This window comes from Mustela erminea, chromosome X (assembly GCF_009829155.1).
Source record: "Mustela erminea isolate mMusErm1 chromosome X, mMusErm1.Pri, whole genome shotgun sequence".
In the NCBI taxonomy this organism is placed as follows: domain Eukaryota; kingdom Metazoa; phylum Chordata; class Mammalia; order Carnivora; family Mustelidae; genus Mustela; species Mustela erminea.
The window spans coordinates 60,694,280-60,714,579 of NC_045635.1; the positions used below are offsets into that span (position 1 = coordinate 60,694,280).

Consider the following 20,300-nt stretch of genomic DNA (forward strand, 5'->3'; position numbering starts at 1 on the left):
CTCCCTTGGACACCGGAAAGGAAAGACACAGGGTCTTCAAGAACAAGCCAAACAGGGATATCCTCAAGACAGAGGGAAATGGCATTAATAAGGAGTCTCTTGTGTTGGGCACTGAATCCATGCCAGGCACTGGGAAAAACATTTCCCCTATATTATCACTTTTCATTCTTACAACTATGCCCTTGTATAGACGAAGACTCCAAAGCTAAAGAAACAAACAAAAAAGGTAAAGCAACTTGGACAAGGTAAGCACGGCTAGTAAGTCATGGCCTGGGGCATATCTATAGGTATATTTTTATAAGATCATGTCTCTAAACTGCCTAAGATTATGACAGTGAGGGCATTAGTTAAAATCATAAGCATGTATTGGAAGGAGAATTGGTTCCCAGGGACAAACATACCTGAAATGCTATATAAAAATTATCTGTCAAGACAGCCCTTTGTTCTTTTATTTTTATTCTTATTCTTACTTTTATTTTTATCTATTTATTTTTATTTTTTTGCCCTTTGTTCTTGGTTCCTAACCAGGGTTGCGGCAAAAACTACTTGTTACAAAGGAGATCCCTAAGAACCTTACTTAGGGTTTCTGAAGATCAAACTCAGAGCATGCACTGAGGCTCAGTCAGAGTGGTTACGTGTTTTGCTCTGGGATTCTGCCCTTACAAGTCTGTTTGACTCCAATGCCCATGTTCTTGGAGGAATTTTGGCTCAGGAATTTAGGAATATTCAATGACGGCTAGGAGTATAGGCTTCTTCATTTCTCATGACCATGGTGAGCCCAAATATCACCAATCATGTTGCCTTTTGCAGACCCAGTCTGCTTCTGAGGGACAACAAGCAAAGGGTCAAAGAAGTGCTCAACCTCAGGGAAAGAGTGAGGGAAAAGAGACAGAGAGAGAAAAAGAAACAAGAGGGAGAACCCGAGGACTTGCTTTTCTCTTGCCTTTCATCACACCCCAAAGTGACCTAGGTATGTGCCCTATTGAGGTGGGGAGGAACAGAGGGGATTAGGATTGGGGACCGTTCCGAAAGGGATGGCGGATGTATTTTGCATTACTTTATTGTCCTAAAATCTAAAACGTCTGAAACAAAAGTAGGACAAACAAAATAGGACAAAAATAGGACAAATTGTGTATGCTTTGTTTGTCTTTTTTTCTTTCATTCTCAGGGACATGCACTTGGGTGAGTGCTCTGTGACTCACAGTAACCTTCTGGGTGTTTAAAAACCTGTTTATGATTTTAAAAGGATCAAGAAAGACAGGTTCAGGTAGACAGAAGCCCTCACGAAGAATCAAGTTTGAATCCAAGAGTGGTCAAGAGTATTCAAAGAAGGCCCACAATGACCAGGATATAGAAAAGTGAGAATGGGGAGGTTGGCAAGGGCCAGGTTATGCAGTTCATTTTATTTAAGCCACATTGAGGATTTTGTACTTTAGTCAAAGTGAAATGGGGAGACTTTCTGGGACTTTGGGTAGGGGAGGCAAGAAGAGCCATTCATTTTTCAGAAAGATCAGTCTGGCCACTGAATGGAGAAGGCAGTTTAGTGGAAGCAGGCGACCAGTTAGTTTGGAGGCTATGGCCGAACCCATGAGAAACATAATGGTGGACTCCAGGGGAGCTGGAGAGGTTCAAGTGGTGTTTTGGAAGCAGAGGTGATAGGACTTGCTGAAAGATGACAGAGTGGCCAGAGGAAGATGTGGGAGTGGAAGAAGAAGGAAATAGGGGTGCCTCTTCATTTTTATTTCATTTTCATACCCAGATGGGTGGTGGGACTATTCGTCAGGAAGGGGAAGACTTCTGTGAAAGGAGCAAAATTGAGGGAGTGTAGGAATCCGGAGGTGAAAGAAGATCAGGAATTCCATTTTTTGCCATTTAAGGATGAAATGTCCACGAGATATCCAGGTGGAGATGTCAAATAGGCAGACAAGTAAGTGTGAGATCACAACCTCCTATCCCCCCCACCAACACATACACACACACACATGGGACCATGTACTGCTCTCTGTTCTGCAATCTTTTTGCATTTAATAATAGCATATTTTGGAGGTCCCCCCCCAAATCAGTCTATATGGGCATAATTCATACTTGCTAGTGGTTGCATAATGATCAGTAGACACGTGGATCTCGAATCCACTCGTGGCTGGAATCATGGCAGCACTGCAATGTCTTCAGTCATTTCCCAAATGATGAGTGTTTGCTTTGTGTCTTAGTTTGCCCAGTATGAACCCTCCCACAATAAACATGCTCCTGCATATGTCTGGATGTCCTGGAGCTCTTAATTCTATAGGTCCGATTCCCCACTCCTTCCCTGCCCCACATATCTGTCTTCCTTAACATTTCACTTTACGAGGATCCAAAGGACCTTTTGCTCAATGTGCTATATTTACTCAAGACAACATAATAATCATTGTTATTATTTGTTACATAACAGGGGCACATCCAAACACTTTCTAATTCTTCCTAAATTAAAGCCTAAGGCTGCCTTTTTCTTGGCTCGTATCTCATAATTATTTTCATTTGGGGGAGTTTGGGGAGATGGTGTGAATTGACAGAAAAGATTTCCTTATGCCAAAATACAGTTATGCTTTCATTCTCTTTCCCCCGGGCATCCTTCCTACAGCTACGTCAACGAGAAATTCATGGGAAGAGACTTCTTTACATAGATCACTGTTTTCAGTGTTTTGATTCATTTTTGTATGTGGAGTTGATCTGTCCATCTCCCCATTTGTTACCCGCCCCCACCACCATCCCCTACCTTCTTCCATTCATTTTTCCCCTTTAGCCTAGTCTCTGAACTGCACTTCCACTCCTTTCCATTTCCACTCCTTTCCATTTCCACTCGAGCACACAAAGTGTCTTGCTGTCCCGTCATTTTAAACCAATTCCCATTTATGTGCAGCCAGGAACACTGAAAGAAAGCAGGACCTGAGTGAGAACATTGAGGCTGGACCATGCAAGTCAGGTTTGGGGCAAGCCCTTTTTAAGACCCAGTCCCTTTCAGTCTCTTCTGCTGGCTTCTTATCCTCAAGGTAACTTCTAAATGTGGGTGTGTCTCAGGGAATAGCCCTGCACCTTCTTCCCTGACTATACCCTCTCTAGGTGGTCCTGCCCAATCCCCTGGTTTTAAATACCATGTCTGTGCCCTGTTGTCTTAACAGTCCTCCCTCTCCAGCCTATGTGGACAACAAACAGACTTCAGGCCCTTAACATGTGCAAATAAGAGCTCTTGACAACACTGCATTGCTTTTTTCTCCCTTCTCCAAACCTATCACATCCACTTCCTATATTGCCGATAACCATACACAACACCTCCATGATCAAGACTTGAAAGAAAATAATCTTATAGCAATCACTCATTTTTTAAGTGTGTTTACCAGCTGCTTTCAATGCATCAGCAAGTGATGTCTCTTCTCTTTCCAGAATGTCCTGTGACCCCATGCACTATTCTCCAAATCCATGCTGCCATTCCTGGCCAAGTCACTGCCATCTCTCAACTGGACTACTGTGAGAGGGTCCAAATTGGTCTCCTCACTTTTTTGTGTGCTCTGCCCACTTGCAGTATTTTCCACAGAGAGCAGCCAGCAAGAAATTATTGACTATAATTAGGTCAAGGCACTTCCTTGATTCAAGCCTCTCTCTAGTTCCCCAGAGTACTTTTGAGTAAAAACAAAACTCTTCATCATGGCTCCTTCCCACCACTGCACCGTCTTCTGGTCCCTCCACCCCGCCTCTCACTGGGCTTCAACCACACTGGCATCATTTCTGTTCCTCTGGCACCCCAGTCTTCTGTGACAGGCCAGGGGGAACTGTAGATCTCTCTGCTGGGCAGGCTCTTCCCCCGATTCCTGGCAGGACTGATCACTTATCGCTATCCTCAGGAAGGCCATCCCTGACTTTTGCCACTTTTTTGGGGGGGGGGGGGTTCCTAGGTAGTGCGTACCAAACCATCTTGTTTATTTCCACGAGGGCATTTGTAGCAAACTTTAAATGCTTTAGTATTTTCTGATGTGTTTATTGTTTGTCTTCCGTACTGGAAAATAAGCTCCCTCAGTACAGGGACCTTCTGCCTAGAAGAATGCATTGTACAGCATAGGCCTTCACCCCCAAATACTTGTTAAATCATTGGACGAATGAAAAGAAGAACACTTCTTCCCACAAGAAAGAGACATCTCCCTCCCTGCACTGATGCTTCATGGGACTCAACATTTCTGCCTCTGTCACAGTGCCTAGTAGTCAGAACAATGTTGATTGTAGATGGCAGGGACTGACCAGGAATGGACTAAAACAAGGAGGGACCTCATGGAGGCCTCTGTGAGAAAGGCCTTGGAGAGCATCCCCCAGATTCTCTCCTTGTCACTTAGTAGCCCTGTTCCTGTAGCTGGAGGTTCAGCGATCTAGGGATTGTCTTCAGGTTTGACAGGTTTGGGAATTTGCTGAGCGTAGCATGACTTTCTCAAACCTTTTTCTCCTGCTGTTTCACTGATTTCTGTTGGCCCTGTGGGCTGGAAGTCAAAGCCAGAGAAAGAGATATTGTTGAGTCTTGGTCCTTGAATTGGTCCCGCTTGGTATTTCTGTCTCCAACAACAGGCCAAGAAGTTCTTCTCATAAGCTACACATCCCCTAACCCCCCCCACACCCTGACCCAGGAATCATGGCTTCCCCCTGGCCACTACTTCCTTCTTGAGTCCCTCTTGGATGGCCACCTGGAATGGTGAGGCACAGCTCATCTGCCTCCTGCCTATAAGCAACCTAGACCCCTAAGAGTTGGCTCTTAACAGCAGTGACAGTGATCACCTTGGTCAAGCACTGGCAATACAGCAGGCTTTTCCTATGTCTCTGTCCTTTTCCTTTGTTGGCACTAGCGCTGTCTAGGGGCAGTGGGCTGGATTTTGCAAGCTGGTGAGATACATATCTGTGTGTCTGCTTCTCAGCCACCTTGGGATGCTCTCCAGCCAGCGATGGGAAAGTTCTCACTGCCTCACACCCCCCAGCGACTCGATCAGTTCTGCAGGCTTGGGGTTTGTTCTGTCCTGTGCACCTGCCTAGGTCCAGCCAGTACTGCCATCACAAAACACAGCTTTATTGACCCAAAGAAGGTGGATGGGCAGGAATGAGGGAGAGGAGAGAACATGTGCTGGGCAGATGAAATTCCATGGCCATCACACACACGTGTGTGTGTGTGTGTGTGTGTGTGTGTGTATCCCAAAGCCCAGGCATTCAATGCCTGGCTCACAGTATGTGAGGAACTCCTATTGATGGGAGGAAAGGAAGGACAGAAGGAAGGGTTATTCTGACTCGTTTGGAACTGGTCACATCCTGACTGTCTTTTTGTTCAATCATCTGTCTCAGTTGTGTGTAGGGGAGGGTGCATGCACACTTATATATGTATTGATGGGGGGTTTTTTTGGTCCCAGTTTTATTGAGATATAATTCACATATAACATTGTATAAGGTTAAGGTGTACAACACAATGCTTTCACGGATAGATAAATAGATAGATAGCTATAGATAGAGCTTTAGAGATAGAGATATAGGATTGCCACAGTAAGTTTAGTTAACGTCTATCACCTCACATAGTTACACATTCTTCCTTGTAATGAGAGCTTTTAAGGTCTACTCTCTTAACTACTTACCATATTGATGTTTAAGTTGTGCTCTTTCTAAGGATCTGAGGACACCGATTCCCTCCTTGAACGTGCTGAGTGGTGCCTGTGAGCTTGGGTGCAGAGTGCAAGCACCTTAGCTTGCTTTTCAGGGCTCCACAACTTCCAGCTCCATCTCCTGCCATGAGCTCTTAGAGACCATGATCTCTGTCCACGCCAGAATATTGGCTTTGTGTGTGCTAAAGTGCCACAGGGCCTTGGGCACAGACTGACTCCTCTGTTTGGATTGTCTTCCTTCCTGCCTCCACCCGGTGGACTCATCTTTCAGAGCTCACCTTGGGGCTCTCGTCTTCTGTGCAGCCTCACTTGACTCCTACCAGGACGAGTTCGTGGCTGGGCCCTCCTTTCTGGAGCAAGTGAGCAAGTGGGACCCTCGCTTCTGTTGCACTCTATGCTAATGGTTGCCCAATTGTCTATCCCCTCAGCATCTGGCACTGTGTGGCCTCTGCTTCCACAACACATACCGCTCACCTTTTCTCACCAGGCGCCGAACCTCACACACATCAACACTCACTGCTCACTTATCACATGGCCTGCCCCTTAGCTCCCAGTGCCAAGGACTTGATAAGGCTTTCACAAATATTAGCTGATGAACTGGGACGAAGCACCTCATTCTAGCGATGTCAGGTTTTGTTTTTGTTTTGAACATGGAGGTGTAATTCTTGGTTCCTTTTGGTAACCTTAGCACCTTGAGGGCAGAGCCAAGAACAAACAAGTGCTTGGCTCTGGACCAGGCCCTGTCGCCAGCCCTTGGTTTGGCTTTCCTCGGGGTATCATTGAAGACAGCACTAAGGACAGGGTGCTCTGAATTTCCCCTCTGTCTGGCTGTATGTATGGAGGCAGGGTGGCAGGAGGAAGAACTGGGGGCGGGGGGGGGGGGGTGGGGGGGGCTGCGCGAAGAACTCCAGGTCTCTAGTTTTCCCTTAGGTAGTCTGGCGCAGAAACAGGGTTTCCAGCCCAGACTGTCTGTCCCCAAGGACAAGCTCAAAACCAGCTTATGTCTTGTGCTTCCCAGACCCCTGTATCCCTAGGGACCCGCACAGGCTCCATAAATATTTGTGGCTTGGCATTATGAATGAATGAATACGTGTTCTTTATTCCCTCTTCAGCAAGTGTTGCAGAGGAGGGAAGGAGCTGGAAAAGGGGGAGGAACTCTGAGAAAATGGGTCAGCAGGCTGCAAGGGGGGCTTGCCCCGCTGGCCCCAGCTGCTGCTCAGAGTAGGTGCTGTTTCCTTGGTGGCGGTGATGTTCGGGGGGTGTGTATGAGCGGAAGTGGGGAGAACCCCTGGATGTGAGAAACCCATTTTCCTAGGCTTTGTTTAGGTCAGGCAAGTGTATTCTCCATGCCACCCACCCGCTCTTGCAAGGTACTGGATTTAATCATTTAAATGATCTATTGGGAGAGGGGGGATAAAACAAAACCCTCTCAATCTAACCCGTATTCCCGCAGTCCACAGCGGAGCCCTTTCCCTGCCTTCCTCTTCATGAATATCCAGGCGACCTGAGAGGCTGAGAACTCACCCCCCACCCCCTTAACGTACTCCCCCCGCCCCCGCCCCCGCCTCTGCCTCAAGGCTCTCGCTCACGTCCCCTCCCACAGCCCGCGGCCCCACAGCCCCGCAGCAGCCACAGGGGGAACCAAAGAGACAGAAGCCTTCCCAGCTGCCCGGACCACAGACGCCAACACCCCCCCCGCCCCCCACCACACGCCGCCCGCCCGCGCCCCGCGCCGTAGCCCACGACCGAGCAGCGGCGGCAGCAGCAGTCTGCACAGGCTGCGGCGACTCGCACCGGCGCGCTCCTGGCAGCGCTCACTTGCTATCCCAAGTGACTTGGACTCGCCAGATCGACTGGCCCCAGGTCCCGGCCCCAGCTCCTACTCGCGCGCTCGGCCCAGATTCCAGCGCCCACCCTCCCTCCTGTCCTTTCCCGCCTCTCCGCCCCCCAGCTCGCGGGAAGGGAGGTCGCGGCAGCGGCCTGGCGGCACCGGCGACCCTGGCGACAGCGGCGACGGTGGCGGCGGCGGTGGCGGCAGCGGCTGCAGCGGCAGCGGAGGCTGCGGCGGCGACCGTGGCAGAGGCTGTGGCGGAGGCCTCCGTAGCGGAGGCGGAAGCTGAGGTGGAGACTGAGGTGGAGGCCGAGGCCTCAGTAGAGGAGGCAGTGGCGGAGGCCACCCGCGGGGAGGCGACGGCCGCCCTGGCAGAGGGGGAGGAGGCGGAGGCCGCCCTGGCGGCAGCGGTTTTGGAGGCCAGTGCGGCTGAAGCCGGAGCTGCCGCTGCCGCAGCAGCCGCCGCTGCCGCCGCCGCCGCCGCCGCCGCCGCAGCCGCGGCAGCTGCAGCAGCCGCAGTGGAGGCTGCGGCGCCCTCCTTGGGGGAGGCTGATACGGATGCGGAGGTGGCGGCGGCGGTGGCGGCGGCGGCAGCGGCGGCGGCTGCAGCTGCGCATGCAGCTGCGGATGCGGAGACCAACCGGGGCTCTGAGGGGAACCCAGACTTTCCTATGGCCTCGCTGTACGTGGGCGACCTGCACCCTGAAGTGACAGAGGCAATGCTGTACGAGAAGTTCAGCCCGGCCGGGCCCATCCTCTCCATCCGCATTTGCAGGGACAAGATCACCCGCCGCTCTCTGGGCTACGCGTACGTCAACTACCAGCAACCGGTGGACGCAAAGCGGGCCCTGGAAACCCTGAACTTTGATGTCATCAAGGGCAGGCCGGTGCGCATCATGTGGTCCCAGCGGGACCCCTCGCTCCGCAAGAGTGGGGTGGGCAACGTCTTCATCAAGAACCTGGGCAAGACCATCGACAACAAGGCTCTGTACAACATCTTCTCGGCGTTCGGCAACATCCTGTCCTGCAAAGTGGCCTGCGACGAAAAGGGGCCCAAGGGCTACGGGTTTGTGCACTTCCAGAAGCAGGAGTCCGCAGAGCGCGCCATTGATGCGATGAATGGCATGTTCCTGAACTACCGCAAAATCTTCGTCGGGAGATTCAAGTCGCATAAAGAACGAGAGGCCGAAAGGGGAGCCTGGGCCAGGCAGTCCACCAGTGCTGACGTCAAGGATTTCGAGGAAGACACTGATGAGGAGGCCACCTTGCGATGAAGACATGCCAGGAATGAGCCAGCCAGCAGAGCCAAACCTTGGCTCCCATCCGGTTTACAACCCCCTTCTTTGCCCCCCCTAACCCACCAGCAGTGTATTGTATTGTACTGGGAGTGCAGGTCTCTCTCTCTCTGTCTCTGTCTCTCTCTCTCTGTCTGTCTCTGTCTCTGTGTTCCTCTCTCTCTCCCTCTTCTTCTCCCTACCTCCCCCTCCTCCCTTCCTACCTCTCCCTCCTTCTCCCTCTCTTCTTCCCTCCTTTCCTACCCTCCTCCTCCCTCTCCCTCCCTTCTGCTCTCCCCACCTCTCTTCTCTGACCCCCACCAAGGGCGCTGCTAATAATCTTGGTAATCTGTGCCACTTGATAGATTAGAGGCTGCCTCATCTCCTTGTGGTTTGGTTAAAAACACTTTCATTCTCTCTGTTCCCTACACAAGTAATACAATTTCTTGGTAGGAATATCAAAAAGGAGAAGCATCCCTCAGATGAGGGAAAACCAAGGGAGTAATTGTTCTCCATGATCTGACTACCCAGAGACAACCAGGTTTTGGTGTGCTGTTTTTCCAGGTTCTCCTCTGTCCCTTTCTCTCTCTCCCTTCCTGACTCCCACCCCACCTTTCCTTCTAACACACTGTTATAGAATGGTTCATGTGTGTGGTGTTTCTTAACCTGCTACTTCAGAAACTAAAACCAAACAAAAATCAACCCATGGAACTTCTTTCCATGTTATTCAACAGGCTTCCGAAATGTCATCTTCAGGGCCTGGGAGTGTATGGATGGATCTTTAACATTTCTGTCATCAGTCCCGCATTGTTGGACATTCAGGTGGTGCCTAGCTCTTTTCTTGTGTTTAAACCCAACACTGCATACTCTGAAGAATGAATCCTTCCTTGTCAACCCAAATCTTTGCTAGCCTACCGGATGTTCTTCTTAATTGTGTACTTGCAGGATCCACAATAAAATATCCTTGCAGGATATTTTAAGGACTTTCCCTGTGTGTTGCCAAATGGCCCTTTCATGAGCATTGTACTGATTTGCATCCATGCCAGTCAGCACAGCTAGTAAAAAGAGTATGTTCATTTCCCCTGCATAGTCCCCTGGTCACTGTAATTGGTGTGTGTGTGTGTGTGTGTGTGTGTGTGTGTGTGTGATAGGCTGCAAATGGGATTTCGATGTTTGAGGTTGTTTTACTGGATGTAAATGATCTTTATCACCTCTTTTCCCTGTGCCCACTTCCTGCCCTTTTCCCCATTGTCACCAAAATCATTCAAGTTCGTTGAAGGGAAAAGTTTAAAAAAGCAGACAAGTTAACAGAAGAGATGAAATGTCCCCACTAATCAATTCTAATCGCCACCCATGCATTCCTAAGACATTTTCATGTGCACTTGCCCAGTATTTTTCATGTGATATATATGTGAATTTTAATGTATATATTGTTTCAATATCTGCTTTTTCACACATGAATATATAATATAGATAGATATAGATGTATAGATAGATATTCTTGAACTTCCTTTCATGTCATTAAATATTCTTCTAAAATAGTTTCTTGACTTTTTAGTGTTCCAGTGGAGGGGCTTGTCCTTTTCAGATATAGATATGGGGCTATTTTTCACAGCTTTCTCATTGTTGAACATCCGAGTGTTGAATATCTGGTTTATTTTGTTTTTCTTATACAAACCCTAGCTGCTAATAATACATAATGCACAAACCTTGCTTACATCCAGTATTATATTCTGAACAAACATTGGTAAGAGCAAATTTTAGGGTCAGAGGACATGGAAAGTTTGACATCTTTTTCTTCTTTTTTTGGGGGGGTGTCCTTTTTAAAGGACTATCCACTGAGATAGTTTCAATTCACCCCCCACCAAGTTCATAAATAATGTGAGAAGATGGAAACCTTGATGGTTGGTTATCTAGATTTGCTATTGCAGTTCTTTCCGTAGTCTCACAATATTTTATCAGGGGAGCTATTGCTTTTTTTGTTTTGTTTTTGTTTGATTTAAACATTTATTTTTATATAAATAACAGTATCATACTAGAAACATTTTAAAATTGTACAAAGTAAAAATCACTCCTAATTCTACCACTTGACAAAAAAACTTTGGAACACATGAAACATGTACATAAATAATGCCTTCAAAAATGTAATATTTGTTGTTTCATTATGGACCACTTTCACTATAATTTGTCTTTCATAACACCTTTCCAAATTATTAAAAATTCTCCTTTAATTCTGTTTTTGTGTTCCATTTTAAGGTTGAACTACAATTTCTAAAATGCAGTCCCATTATATGTTTAAATTGTCCTAGTTTTTCCTAGTAAGACTAACTCTACAAAGAACACATTTGTAGGTGAACATTTGCTGACATGTGCAGAGATTTAATTGCTGTATATATCTTGCCAATCTGTTGCCAAATGCTTCTTCATGAAGTTTATGCCCATTAACTGTGTAAGAAAGTGTATATTCCTCTGCTCATCTTCTTCAGTTAGTATTTTTTAAGTTATGAGAAATAACTTGGTTAAGCTTGTGTATTTTTGTTTTATTTCATTTTACAGATGTATTTGAAAAAAAGACATACATATTAAATATATACAATAACCTTCTTTAAGAGATTATTTTTGCCTATTTGTTCATAATAATTAAAACAAATATAAGAACACAATGTATTTTTTCATTTTTTCAATATATTATACTCCAATACTTTGGCTCTCCAATACTCTTCCATAACTATCATTGTATAGGTGGATCAGAATTTTTTCAAAAGTGTTTCCTTACTTGGGGATTTAATATAGTTTCTAAATTCCTCCTTGAGCTCAAATCTGTGGTGAGTACTTCTGCTGCAGAATTATTGTACTTACATAAATACACAGACGTGGAATTGAAAAGTAGAGATCTTTTAAAATCTTTTAACCATGCCATCAGGTGGTATGGATATACCAATTTATACTTCCACTGATACATTGGAAGAATGCCCATTTTCTTGCACAAGTTCCTCCCTGGGTATTATAAACTTTGGAGATATAATGTTATCAAAACTACATACCTCATTTTTTGTTTTCCTTTTTCAATTTTTAAAAAATAATTTTTTGCTTCTTATTCAAGGAATATAAATTCGTTTAAAAATCACAATGCATTGATAAAGGAAAATAAAATAAAAGTAGCACTGATAATATAAAGAAAAATTTAATTTTATGTATACATATAAGCATATATTGCTTTATATGCATATATTGCGTTATATAATGCATATATTGCATTATATAATATGTAAATAATTATATATTATAATTTATATATTTATATATATCAAATCAATTTCCATTATTTTTTTATACATCCTTCTATCCTCCTTCCCTTTAGTAACCATGAAGTTTATTCTCTATAACTAAGAGCCTACTTCTTGATTTGTCTCTCTCAGTTTTTCCCTTTGTTTGAAACAAAATCTATATTCAGTAATAATTTATTGTTTTATTTTTCTATTAGTTTTTGCATATCATTGAAAATGGTCTTTGGAAATCTATTGTGCATATGGTTGGATTCATTTCTTCCTACATTGTTAGATATTTTCTATGTTCTCAATCCTCTTTTAATTTCAGCCATTGTGTTGACCACATTTTACCTAAATTTATGGTCCATAGTTGTTACGTAGCAAACATGTCTAGAAGGAAAAAAAAGCAGAAAAAATTATAGACCATTTTTTAGAACATATGGTCAAATTTCTCCTTGCAAAGTTGTCATCTTACACTATTATTATGTTATTTCCAGTCTAAATGTGTGCCCAGCTCTTTGTACAAGGCTTTGAACTGGGTATTGAAATTTATATTAAACTCTGTTATGTTTTCAGTGAAAAAAGTAGAATACATATTTTTCAATTTTACTTGTAATAACTTTTTTTCTTTGTATTTCTGATTGCTAGGGAAAGAAGTCCTAGGAAAAAAAGACATTATACGTTATTAAACTATTAAACAGAGTAAATAACATAGGACACAACCATAATCCTACCACTGGTTAAAAGCAACATGTAAAATTTAGTTTTATAACCTTTCATACTTTTATATATGCATAGAAATAGAAGCATATACCTATGTTTACATATTCATAAATATAATCAATAATGTTTTTTACTAAAATGTCACATTAAAATATATTCATGTCAATTAATATTGCACAATATTATTTGCAGTAGTTACATAGTATATTATGGTATCTCTAGGCAATTGTTTTTGTAAACCAGCTGACTTAAATAGTAAATTTTTTCCCAGTTTTTTCATATTAAAATAGAACCTTAAGGGGACTATTTTTGCAGTCATACCTTCATACACGTTCAGGACTATTTGTCATACATTTATTAAAAGTTTAATTACCAAATAAAACACACTGTCACAAAGACCGTGAGAGCATTTCTATATTAACCCTAAATAACCCATTCCCAGTTACAATTTCATCCATTGTTCTGCATTACTGTCTCTTGTAATTCTTTCTAAATGATGGAAAAAAGATGTTTCGAAAGGTAAATCATTTTTCTACTTATTTTCAAAGAACAATTCAAAATTGTTTGAGTTAAAATATAGTGATTTTATATAGTACTTAATTTGTGTTAGGCATTGTAATAAGTGCTTCCATGTACCTACTCATTTAATCCTCACAACAACCTCTATGTGGTATGTATTATTGGATTTTTTTCCATTTTACAGATGAAGTAACTGAGGCATGGAGAGGTTAAGTAACAGCCCAAAGGCATACAGGTAGGAATTCATACAGCTAGAACTGGAACCCATGTAGTATAGATTCATAGTCTGTACTCTATCAAACTACAATGAAAAAAGGATGACTGTCCATTTGTTTTTTAATGACTCCAAATCCCTTTTTCTTATGCATCTGTAAGTATATTTTAACAAAAATATATCCAGATATATTTTTCTTAAAGATTTATTTATTTATTTTTGAAAGAGAGAGAGAGAGAGAGAGAGAGAGTGCACACACAATCAGCTACCCCTGTACAGGGGTAGGGGGCAGAGGGAGAGAATCCTCAAGTACACTTCCTGCTGAGTGTGGAGCCTGACATGGGGCTCAATCCCACAATCCATGAGATCACAACCTGAACTGACATCAAGAGTTAGACACTCAACCAACTGAGCCACCCAGAGGTCCCTCCTTAAAGATTTTATTTAGTAAAACACATCTTTAAAAAATGAGAGACTGATGTCAACAAGATGGTGATGTAGGTTGTTTCTACCTTTCAATCTATTTACAAGACCAACTACCACTCATCCATTGATAAGACATCATGAAGGAAGTCCCAAACACTGCGAGTGAGACTGAAGGACCCCCTGGACCACAGAGACCAAGAAGGACCACACTAGATATGCAAGAAGAGGGTCTATACTCTGACAGCATCTCCCCAACTAACCACAAGCTGGCACAGAGCCACACCGAGAGGGCTTCCTGGGCCTATAGTTTCTACAGTTGAAAAAAGAGAACCCAAGGTGGACCTCCAGTTTCCCCAGTGTTATGGGATGCTTCCCGGGAAGCCCACTTGGGTCTTATTTAATGAGGATAACTGGGAGAATCTGTGGGGTCTCAACCACTGGGGATCAGATAGAAACAGGTTAAGGCCTATAGCAACCAGTGCTCAGACCTTTGTGGGCAAACTACATTCCTGCCTGCAATGGTGCCCGAGCAGAGATCACAGCCAGTGGCTCTGCACATCTGCATAGCTAAGCTGGTGTCCTTGTCTGACTAGGGAACTCGGTTGACATTTATGCTGGATGTGGGTCCCGGTCAACAGGCTGTACCCACTCTACTGCCCCGCCCAGGCTGGGAAGCAAATTCACAGCCCTTCTCAACTGCTGAAGGGAGCTTCCAGTCATGCCCTCAGGAAAGCCTGGACAGAGAACACTGGCAGCCATGGAGGCTATGTTACAGCCCTGCCCAAACCAGAAGCTCTACTGGACTGCTAAGCATAGTCTCTTATGCCACATAACTAGGGAGGCTGAACAGTAAATTCAATAACAGTAAATTCAATAACCTTGGGTAAATTCAAAACCTAACCTCTTATATTGCCAAACTGCAAAGCCCAACCTATACCCCTGCCTGATTTCTGAACCCTGCCTATGGCCTTGCTCAGACAGCGACCCCAGCCAGTGACCCTACCCAATTGCATAACAAAGCCAGCAGACCCATCTGATGAGAAAGCTCAGACAATAACTCCATCTAACCATAAAGCATTTTCACAGTCTCCAGGCAACCAGACCTCATGATGCAGATGGAAGCCCCTCCTGACCAGATAGACCAAAGAGGGACCTTGCCCAAAAGCAGAGCAGAGTGCAGCCAATGACCTCTTCTGACTGGAAGCCCTGCCTTTGTCTCTACTGAACATGCAGTCCAGTCAACATCACCACCTGGTGTAGAAGCACAGCCCAATACCTCATGAAAACAGAAGAGTTTGTGAAGCAAGGCCCACAACCTTGCCCAATTGTGGAGTCCAACCAGTGGTGCCACCTTGCTTGTGAACATAGCCTGCAACCTCACCTGACCAGAGGTAATTGTGGAGCTCAAATAGTGGCCCTATCTGACCATGGAGGATGGGCAGTAGCCTCACCCAACTAAAGACCCCAAAGAACATCTTTGCTTGCCCACAGATGCTATTAGGTGATCTATCCAGTACCTCAACCTGAGCTGAATTATGAAGCTCTTTCCTTGCTGAAGCAAACCTGTTAATTATTGAAGAGAAGATAGTTCACTTGAGCAGATATTAATGCAAAAACTCAAGAATCACAAAGAATCAAGTAATTACTACCAAAGGAAACTAATGAAACGTCAATAACTTACCTTAAATAAATGAAAAACTATGTACCAGGTGTCTGGCAAAGAACTCAAAATAATCCTCTCAAAAGTTCAGTAAATTGCAAGAACACACAGAAAACTACATGGAATTAGGAAAACAATGTATGAACAAAATGAGAATTTCAACTGCCAGAAAGCAAAACAAAACAAACAGTATAGTCTGAAGACTAGACTGATTGAATTAAAGAATTAAATAGAGAGCTTCAACAGTAGACTTGACCAAACAGAAGAAAGAATCAAAGAGACCGAATAGAGAGCCCAAAGATAAACTCACCAATATACAGTCAATTATTATTTGACAAAGGCACCAAAAACAAATAATGAGGAAAATATAGTGTCTTCAGTAAATGTGTTGGAAAATTGGATATCCACATGCAAAAGAATGAAACTGAACTCGTATCTTACATTGTTCAAAATTAAGTTAAATGTAAGACTGGAAACCAAAAGCCTAGAAGAAAACTTCAGGCACTGTATAGGGAGGAGTCAAGATGGCGGAGAAATAGCAGGCTAAGACTACCTCAGGTAGCAGGAGATCAGCTAGATAGCTTATCTAAAGATTGCAAGCACCTACAAATCCAACGGGAGATCGAAGAGAAGAACAGCAATTCTAGAAACAGAAAACTAACCACTTTCTGAAAGGTAGGACTGGCGGAGAAGTGAATCCAAAGCGATGGGAAGATAGACTGCGGCGGGGAGTGGCCGGCTCCCGGCAAGTGGCAGAGCAACGGAGCACAAAATCAGGACTTTTAAAAGTCTGTTACACTGAGGGACATCGCTTCAGAGGCTAAACTGGGGTGAAGCCCATGTGGGGTCAGCGTGGCCTCAGGTCCTGCAGGGTCACAGAAGGATCGGGGGTGCCTGAGTGTTGCAGAGCTTGCAGGTATTAGAACGGGGAAGCCGGCTATAGAGACAGAGCAGAGGAGTGAGCTCACAGCTCGGGGGTACCTTGAACTGGTCGCAGGCTGGGTGAGCTCGGAGCGTGGCTGGAGGCCAGGGAGACGGGAGTAAATGGGCGCTGTTCTCTGAGGGCGCACTGAGGACTGGGGCCCCAAGCTCTCGGCTCCTTCCAGCAGGAGACTGGGAGGCCACCATTTGTATTCCCGTCCTCCAGAACTCCACGGAAAGCCCTCAGGGAACTTAAGCTCCCGAAAGCAAACCCGAGCAGATTACTCAGCCCGGCCCCTGGTAAGGGTGGTGCAATTCCGCCTGGGGCAAAGACACTTGAGAATCACTACACCAGGTCCCTCCCCCAGAAGATCAACAAGAAATCCAGCCAGGACCAAGTTCACCTACCAAGGAGTGCAGTTTCAATACCAAGGAGAGCAGCGGAATTCCAGAGGAGGAGAAAGCAAAGCACTGAACTCATGGCTTTCTCCCCATGATTCTTTAGTCTTCCAGTTAATGTAGTATTTTTTTCTTTTTCAATTTTTTTCTCTCTACTTCTACTGATTTTTTTAACTTTTACCCTTTTCTTTTTTGAACGTTTTTTAACTAGTTTATCTAATATATATATTTTCTTTTTTATATTTTTTCTTTACTCTTTTTTTTAATTATTTCTTTTTTTTTCTTTATGAACCTCTTTTTATCCCCTTTCTTCCCCTTCACAATTTGGGATTTCTTCTGATTTGGTAAAGCATATTTTCCTGGGGTCTTTGTCACTCTTTTAGTATTTATTTGCTCCTTCATATACTCTTATCTGGACAAAATGACAACATGGAAATATTCACCACACACACACACAAAAAAAAGAACAAGAGACAGTACCAAAGGCTAGGGACCTAATCAATACAGACATTGGTAATATGTCAGATCTAGAGTTCAGAATGATGATTCTCAAGGTTCTAGCTGGGCTCGAAAAAGGCATGGAAGATATTAGAGAAACCCTCTTGGGAAATATAAAAGCACTTCCAGGAGAAATAAAAGAACTAAAATCTAACCAAGTTGGAATCAAAAAAGCTATTAATGAGGTGCAATAAAAAAATGGAGGCTCTGACTGCTAGGATAAAAGAGGCGGAAGAAAGAATTAGTAATATAGAAGACCAAATGACAGAGAATAAAGAAGCTGAGCAAAAGAGGGACAAACAGCTACTGTACCATGAGGGGAGAATTCGAGAGATAAGTGACACCATAAGATGAGACAACATTAGAATAATTGGGATTCCAGAAGAAGAAGAAAGAGAGAGGGGAGCAGAAGGTATATTGGAGAGAATTATTGGAGAGAATTTCCCCAATATGGCAAAGGGAACAAGCATCAAAATCCACGAGGTCCAGAGAACACCCCTCAAAATCAATAAGAGTAGGTCCACACCCCGTCACCTAATAGTAAAATTTACAAGTCTCAGTGACAAAGAGAAAATCCTGAAAGCAGCCCAGGAAAAGAAGTCTGTAACATACAATGGTAAAAATATTAGATTGGCAGCAGACTTATCCACAGAGACCTGGCAGGCCAGAAACAGCTGGCATGATATTGGCATGATATATTCAGAGCACTAAATGAGAAAAACATGCAGCCAAGAATACTATATCCAGCTAGGCTATCATTGAAAGTAGAAGGAGAGATTAAAAGCTTCTAGGACAAACAAAAACTGGAAGAACTTGCAAACACCAAACCAGCTCTACAGGAAATATTGAAAGGGGTCCTCTAAGCAAAGAGAGAGCCTACAAGTGGTAGATCAGAAAGGAACAGAGACCATATACAGTAACAGTCACCTTACAGGCAATACAATGGCACTAAATTCATATCTCTCAATAGTTACCCTGAATGTTAATGGGCTAAATGCCCTAATCCAAAGACACAGGGTATCAGAATGGATAAAAAACCAAAACCCATCTATATGTTGCCTCCAAAAAACTCATTTTAAGCCTGAAGACACCTCCAGATTTAAAGAGAGGGAGTGGAAAAGAATTTACCATGCTAATGGACATCAGAAGAAAGCAGGAGTGGCAATCCTTATATCAGGTCAATTAGGTTTTAAGCTAAAGACTATAATAAGAGATGAGGAAGGACACTATATCATACTCAAAGGATCTGTCCAACAAGAACATCTAACAATTTTAAATATCTATTCCCCTAATGTGGGAGCAGCCAACTATATAAACCAATTAATAACAAAATCAAAGAATCACATCAACAATAATACAATAATAGTAGGGGACTTTAACACTCCCCTCACTGAAATGGACAGATCATCCAAGCAAAATATCAACAAGGAAATGAAGGCCTTAAATGACACACTGGACCAGATGGACATCACAGATGTATTCAGAACATTTCATCCCAAAGCAACAGAATACACATTCTTCTCTAGTGCACATGCAACATTCTCCAGATAAATCACATCTTCAGTCCTAAATCAGGTCTCAACAGGTATCAAAAGATTAGGACCATTCCCTGCATATTTTCATATTACAATTCTCTGAAGCTAGAACTCAATCACAAGAGGACAGTTGGAAAGAACCCAAATACATGGAGACTAAACAGCATCCTTCTAAAGAATGAATGGGTCAACCAGGAAATTAAAGAAGAATTGAAAAAAATCATGGAAACAAATGATAATGAAAACACAATGGTTCAAAATCTGTGGGACACAGAAAAGGCAGTCCTGAGAGGAAAATACATAGCAGTACAAGCCTTTCTCAAGAAACAAGAAAGGTCTCAAGTACACAACCTAACCCTACACCCAAAGGAGCTGGAAAAATAACAGGAAAGAAACCCTAAACCCAGCAGGAGAATAGAAATCATAAAGATCAGAGCAGAAATCAATGAAATAGAAACCAAAAAAACAATAGAACAAATCAACGAAACTAGGAGATGGTTCTTTTGAAAGAATTAATAAGATTGATAAACCCCTGGCCAGACTTATCAAAAAGAAAAGAGAAAGGACTCAAATAAATAAAATCATGAATGAAAGAGGAGAGATCACAACTAACACCAAAGAAATACAGACAATTATAAGAACATACTATGAGCAAATTTACACCAACAAATTTAACAATCTGGAAGAAATGGATGCATTCCGAGAGTCATATAAACTACCACAGCTGCACCAGGAAGAAATAGAAAACCTGAACAGACCCATAGCCAGTAAGGAGATCGAAACAGTCATCAAAAATCTACAAACAAACAAAAGCCCAGGGCAAGACGGCTTCCCAGGGGAATTCTACCAAACATTTAAAGAAGAACTAATTCCTATTCTCCTGAAACTGTTCCAAAAAATAGAAATGGAAGGAAAACTTCCAAACTCATTTTATGAGGCCAGCATCAACTTGATCTCCAAACCAGACAAGGATCCCATCAAAAAAGAGAATTACAGACCAATATCCTTGATGAACACAGATGCAAAAATTCTCACCAAAATACTAGCCAATAGGATTCAACAGTACATTAAAAGGATCATTCACCACGACCAAGTGGGATTTATTCCAGGGCTGCAAGTTTGGTTCAACATCCGCAAATCAATCAATGTGATACAACACAATAAAAAAGAAAGAACAAGAACCATATGATACTCTCAATAGATGCTGAAAAAGCATTTGACAAAGTACAGCATCCCTTCCTGATCAAAACTCTTCAAAGTATAGGGATAGAGGGCACATACCTCAATATTATCAAAGCCATCTATGAAAAACACACCGCAAATATCATTCTCAATGATATTTGAGAAAAAATGAAAGCTTTTCCTCTAAGG

General features: G+C 43.5%; 1 protein-coding gene across 1 annotated transcript; it reads left to right on the top strand.

The window, feature by feature from the left end:
* Positions 1-7,340: 7,340 nt before the first annotated feature.
* On the top strand, positions 7,341-8,969 carry PABPC1L2B (poly(A) binding protein cytoplasmic 1 like 2B). Its single transcript, XM_032331515.1, has one exon. The coding sequence runs from the start codon at positions 8,163-8,165 to the stop codon at positions 8,763-8,765; it is 603 nt and encodes a 200-aa protein (XP_032187406.1). The 5' UTR covers positions 7,341-8,162; the 3' UTR covers positions 8,766-8,969.
* Positions 8,970-20,300: the final 11,331 nt, after the last annotated feature.

Coding starts and splice junctions, on each gene's coding strand:
- PABPC1L2B (XM_032331515.1), top strand. CDS start 8,163: ATGGCCTCGCTGTACGTGGGCGACCTGCACCCTGAAGTGACAGAGGCA.